At 47.2% G+C, this 6,036-nt stretch overlaps 1 protein-coding gene across 2 annotated transcripts in view; it reads left to right on the forward strand.

The window, feature by feature from the left end:
• The window catches only part of slc4a2b (solute carrier family 4 member 2b), a 49,576-nt gene that overhangs the window by 39,598 nt on the left and 3,942 nt on the right, over positions 1–6,036 (forward strand). For both annotated transcript variants that reach the window (XM_049013477.1, XM_049013485.1), the window contains 9 exons: positions 336–539; positions 1,727–1,875; positions 2,211–2,405; positions 3,074–3,310; positions 3,508–3,597; positions 3,762–3,928; positions 4,115–4,368; positions 5,568–5,737; positions 5,837–6,010. In XM_049013477.1, coding sequence (XP_048869434.1) covers positions 336–539; positions 1,727–1,875; positions 2,211–2,405; positions 3,074–3,310; positions 3,508–3,597; positions 3,762–3,928; positions 4,115–4,368; positions 5,568–5,737; positions 5,837–6,010 — 1,640 coding nt within the window. The remainder of the gene's footprint in view (positions 1–335; positions 540–1,726; positions 1,876–2,210; positions 2,406–3,073; positions 3,311–3,507; positions 3,598–3,761; positions 3,929–4,114; positions 4,369–5,567; positions 5,738–5,836; positions 6,011–6,036) is intronic.

Raw genomic sequence — 6,036 nt, forward strand, 5'->3', positions numbered from 1 at the left:
TCATCATGAAGTAAGTCTGAAGTGGGGGGTGGACCTAGTGATTCATTCAAGGTTGATTGGGTAGTAAGATCACCCTTCCTCAGGTGTAAATATAGCACAGGTGCTTTTCAAGTTGCATTTTAACTCCTTGTAAATGATGAGTTTTAAGATCAATCCAGGAAACCGTGCAGCTGGTTTCAAACACAAGGGGACTGCTAAGGGCATCAGTGACATGAATATTATTCTTATTCAGTTTGCTCCTTTTCCATTCAAGTCCATCCTGTTGCACCTTCCTGCTGACCTGTGTGATATAGTTCCGTAGGTAATTGCGTTAAATAAGCTCATCTCCCCCACAGCTTTCATTACTCCTTTGAAGCCCTGTGATGACCCCTTACGGAGAACCAGGAAGCCGTTCGGTGGATTGATTCGGGATGCCAAGCGGCGCTACCCCAGATATATCAGCGACTTTAGGGACGCCCTAAATCCCCAGTGCATGGCTGCTGTCATCTTCATCTATTTCGCTGCCCTGTCTCCAGCCATTACATTTGGAGGACTGCTGGGTGAGTAAGGACATACAATCAAACCCACCTGGAACCTTTCTGGCACGTTCAGTCCACTCTAGTTCACTATATATCCATGTACATGCTTCAGGGTTTCAGGGGTCCGGAACCTAGCCTGGAAGCTAAGGTGCAAGGCAGGGAATAATCCAGGATAGGGTGCTGACCCATCGCAGGACACACACCATTCAGACCTATGGGAAATTTGGCAAAGCAGGTTAACCTGAACATGTTTTTTGACTGTGGGAGGAAAATGTATTACATGGAGGAAACACCATAACAACATGGGGAAAACATGCAAACTCCACACGGAGAGCCACGGTGGCGATTTGAACCATGGTCCCAGAGGTGGGAATAGACCCGTATTAAGCATTGCACCACAGTGCCACCCATAGTTCACTGCATTTATAGAAGCATAATCTGGAATGGGGGGGTCAGCAAGCAGCAGTGCAGCCTCCCTCTTCTAGGCCTTGTGGTTTGAATTCTGTCCTGCTCTGAGTGAGGGGAGTTTGCATGATCTCCCCGAGTTGCATTGGTACCCACTGTGTATTGAGATTAATTTTTTTTCCTCACGGTACAAGAACATGTGGTTTAGGCAAACTTTTGTACTTAAATTACCCGTAGTGTGAGACTGTTCATGCGCGCCCTGTGATTGTCTAGGGTTGGGGTGTCCAATCTTATCCACAAAGGGCTGGTGTGTGTGCAGGTTTTTGGGATAACCTGTAGGTCAGCTGTTCAAACCCAGGTGTGAGGACTCTTCAGCCAATCAGTCCTCTAGTGACCTAATAAGGGAGTTGCGGCGAAAACCTGCATACACACCGGCCCTTTGCAGATACAATTGGCCACCCTGGTCTATGGTGTTCCCCTGCCTCGTGTCCTACACTTGTGCCTCTACAATTTTGGAGAAGCCACTGGAAAATGGATTTCTGCTATGCGACGTGGATTGTACATGGGCAACATATTTTTCTTCTTTAAGTGGGGGACATAAGAAGGGCCATAATTCAAACAAGGGACTAATGTTATCATTATCCAAAGAGATGTTTTGAATCAGTGAATGATGGAGAGGGGTTTGTTCAAGGGCTGGTCATCTTTCATCTGAGGCCAGTGTCCCTTTGGCCCTGCCCCATTATATGTCCTGGCACTATACTTTTCTGACTGGAGTTTCAGTGTGGCCCCTATTCTTTTTCTAGGTGAGAAAACTGAAGGTCTTATCGGTGTGTCTGAGCTGATCGTAGCCACATGCGTTCAGGGGGTGTTGTTTTGCTTGCTGGGTGCTCAGCCCCTCCTGATCGTGGGCTTCTCTGGTCCCATCTTAGTGTTTGAGGAGGCATTCTATACGGTGAGTCAATTTTCCCATTAGCAGCCGACCACAATGATCCAGGTGCATAACCGTGTTCATACACTATCTGCAGCATGTGAATTTGTGAGTTTGCCATGCAATCCCAGCTCAGCAGATATCTAGATGTTAAATTATCCCTGTGGGAAACTCTTCCGCATTCAGCAATGAAATCCATAAAGTGCTTAAATACAAACGTATAGTGTGAAACAAATACTAAGGACAGCACACAAAGTTAGAACAGGTACAGTGTACACCAACAGAATGTTGTGCAAAGAGTATTGTACCGGAATCTTCTGTTTCTCTTGATTGTGTTTTCTATTTCTTTGCTGCGCCAGTTTTGTAAGGGGAATGGCATGGAGTACCTCACAGGTCGGGTTTGGATTGGGTTCTGGCTCATCTTGATCGCGGTCCTGACTGTGGCTTTAGAGGGCAGCTTCCTGGTGCGCTTTGTGTCACGCTTCACGCAGGAGATCTTCTCCATCCTCATCTCCCTGATCTTCATCTATGAGACCTTCTCAAAGCTGGCCAAGGTAAGAGGCATCCAAATCTTTCGGGTGCCATGAAATGTATGCCTGACCCAAGTGCTCACGTCAATGGAGTTGTATTCCCTTGTTTTCGTAAAACTACTGAAATGTTCTGTCAATTTTACATTTTAACAGCTGCTTGATGGGCTGCATTGTCGCCTCTCGATCTGGTCTTGAGTCAATAAGTGTTTTGCGCAGCAAACGGTACTGCCTGTTGAGTAAAATGTAATACGATGTCATTTAGCAGCACTGTAGCCAGCAGTACGGCATATAACATGCACAAGAACAAATGTAGCCAAAGAGCACAATATACAAGAAGTATGGGACCAAAAGCATGTACAATACAAAAGAGGTGCAAATAGTAGAATGAATTATAACCAGATCCATGGATCCTATTGCACAGTGGTGTGGGGGAGGTATACCATTTAAATAGACCAGGTGGGAATATGGTGTCGGGCATGAGGGAAATACAGCTGAAGACGGGACAGTCTGGCAACAGCTGTGAGTAAGGAGCTGTTCTTTAGCCCTGATCTGTGGGCACAGATGAACCTGTAGCGTTTGCCTGATGATGGGAGTTTGGATAAGCAGTGACCAGTATGGGATGAGGTTTATGGGGCTAGCTGTCACAGAACACGGAAACAGCGGACCGATGGGCTCCACGTGTCTCTGCTCAGATCTTCCAGGAGCACCCATTGCGGCGATGCTCTGTGTATAACGGCACAGAGCTGAATGCTACAGACGGGCACGTCTTGGTGGAGAACCCCACCGCCATGCATCTGCTGAATGACACCGGGAGCTGGGACCAGGGAGAGCCCAACACTGCCCTGCTGTCCCTGGTCCTCATGTCCGGAACCTACTTCATTGCCTTCTACCTACGCAAGTTCAAGAACAGCGCCTTCTTTCCTGGAAGCGTGAGTAGGCTCGGGGCTCTGAGCGGTTGCAGGAGTGTTTGAAGTTGATGGTTTAGGGGACGCTTTATGAATTTTACCAGTTCTGGTTTTACTTCAGTTTAGCTGATGCTTATGCTGTGCCATGCAATAGTAAGTAAAGTGAGCATTGACCTGGTGAAACGTCCAAAGAGAGTGTGCTCACTTCTTTTGGTCCTTAGATCCGCAGGATTATTGGCGATTTTGGCGTCCCCATTGCAATCCTCATCATGGTGTTGGTGGATTACAGCATTAAAGACACCTACACCCAGGTAAGAGCCCCTCAACATTGTCCACAAGTGGCCCACCATAGTGAGCCCAGCTTGTCTCAATGGGTATCTAGCTAAATATTCTTGCTTTGTATTGGAGGATTTGAGCACGTGGTTTTATGAGGGCCTGGAGTGTGAGCGACTGTCCTGTCTGTGATCTCACACAGAAACTGAGTGTTCCCAGTGGCTTCTCTGTCACAAGTCCGGAGAAGCGTGGCTGGTTCATCAGCCCACTGGGCTCTGATGGGCAGTTTCCTATCTGGATGATGGCAGCCAGTATCCTCCCAGCCCTGCTTGTCTTCATCCTCATCTTCATGGAGACACAGATAACCTCGTGAGTCGCATGGCGTCCCCGAAGCGTCAGTGAAAGTTCCACGTCTGTTTTACCCCACAAAAATGTCATTGGACCTCACTGTGTGCTTTCTTGCCTCACAATGCCTGTTGAAAGTTGGCTGATGCTACTGAGGGTGTGACATGAGGTATACAGTTGAGCTAAGTCTCTCACTGCCATTTTCCTCAGGCTGATAGTCAGTAAAAAGGAGCGCATGTTGGTGAAGGGCTCCGGTTTCCACCTGGACCTGCTGGTCATAGTGACACTCGGCGGCATGTCTGCACTCTTTGGGTTGCCCTGGATGGCAGCTGCCACAGTGCGCTCCGTCACACATGTCAACGCCTTGACCGTCATGAGCAAGGCTGTCGCCCCTGGAGACAAGCCCCGCATCCAGGAAGTCAAGGAGCAGAGGGTGACTGGGCTGCTGGTAGCCTTACTCGTAGGTGGGTCCTCCCATTGACAATCTCCAATTATATACCACATCTGTTAAGCTCAAGCACATAAAACTGATTGGTAACAGACAACATGCTTTCATCATATTTCCCAGATGGAGAATACATACGGTTTTGAGACCAGTTCACCACTACTGCAGACACATCTTGTTGGCATGATAACCCAAAAAATATTTGGGGGTTTTTCAGACTTTGCAGACAAAGTTTATGATCAAATTTTGAGAGAAATTGCACCAAAATTGAAGCAAGTTACTTGGTTGGGGTGACTGTAGAAGACCTGAGCATTATGGATACAGTGTTATCGTTCAGCAGCATCTGGTTTTAGATGGATCATTTCTTTTAGTTGGAGGAGTAAAGTGGTAACTTTAAGCATCCAACAGTGTAATTTCAAGATGAATACTGCAATTATGAGATGAAGTGAGAACAGAAAATGGTGCATTTGATAATGTGTTCCCTGGTAATGTTACCTACTAGTGTTACAGAACAGATGAAATGAATATGGATGGTACATAAAGTACCAGGCAAAAGTTTGGACACCTACCCATGCAAATGTAGAGAATTGTACGAGTAAACATTTTATAATACTTATAAAGATATTGAAACTATAAAATAGGCCTGACATATGAAATTATACACTGAGCAAAATAGCATTTAAACACAAAAATGAATTTATTTGTTGGGGGGGCAGCTCTGTAAATCGGGACTCCGAAGGTTGCTGGTTCAAATCCTGTGGTCGGTAAAGTAATGTCTTTCTCAATGGCCCAGTGGTGGCCCTTAACCCCATTCGCTCCAGGGACTGGCTGAGCCTGCTTTCCCCACTAGGCCAGTTTCATGAGCGACCTACTGGGAGCTGTTCTGAAGGAGGTCTCTCGTATGCTGAGCACTCATTGGCTGCTTTTCCTTCACAATCTGGTCAAACTCCTCCCAAACCATTTCTTCTGTGTTTAGTTCAGGTGGTGTGATATGACACTATCACTCTCCTTTGTAGGCAGCTGGGTGTGTCCAAATTTTTGATTGGTATTGCATAATGATTGGTAATGTGTGCCAACAAAATAATAACCTTACTGCATAAGCTGGTAGAGATCTATATGAAAGTGAATGAGAGAGATCTTCCCAGAGTGTTCCTCTTGCCATATTTTAGGTGAAGCAATCAGTATTGATCATGTCCCTGTTGGCTCTGTATCTTATAGGCTTGTCCATAGTGATTGGGGACCTCCTGTGCCAGATTCCCATCGCGGTGCTCTTCGGGATCTTCCTCTACATGGGGGTGATGTCGCTGAATGGCATCCAGCTTGCCGAGCGCTTTCAGCTGCTCCTCATGCCGCCCAAGTACCACCCCGACCACACCTACATCCGCAAGGTCAGCCAATAGGAAAGGGCGGTAGGAAAGGAGGGCAGAGATTGCTCTCAGGAACAGCCAGTCACAGCCAGTGAGGTGATGAGCTCTGTGTGCTTGCAGGTGCGTACGCTGCGGATGCACCTCTACACTGGTATCCAGTTGGTGTGCCTCATAGTCCTGTGGGCTGTCATGTCCACTGCGGCTTCGCTGGCCTTTCCTTTCGTCCTGATCCTTACTGTCCCTGTCAAGATGTTTTTGCTGCCAAGGATCTTCAGCACCCGAGAGATGCAATGTGTAAGTCACCCGCAACTGGTTGCAGC

The sequence above is a fragment of the Brienomyrus brachyistius genome, chromosome 1, assembly GCF_023856365.1.
Source record: "Brienomyrus brachyistius isolate T26 chromosome 1, BBRACH_0.4, whole genome shotgun sequence".
NCBI lineage: Eukaryota > Metazoa > Chordata > Actinopteri > Osteoglossiformes > Mormyridae > Brienomyrus > Brienomyrus brachyistius.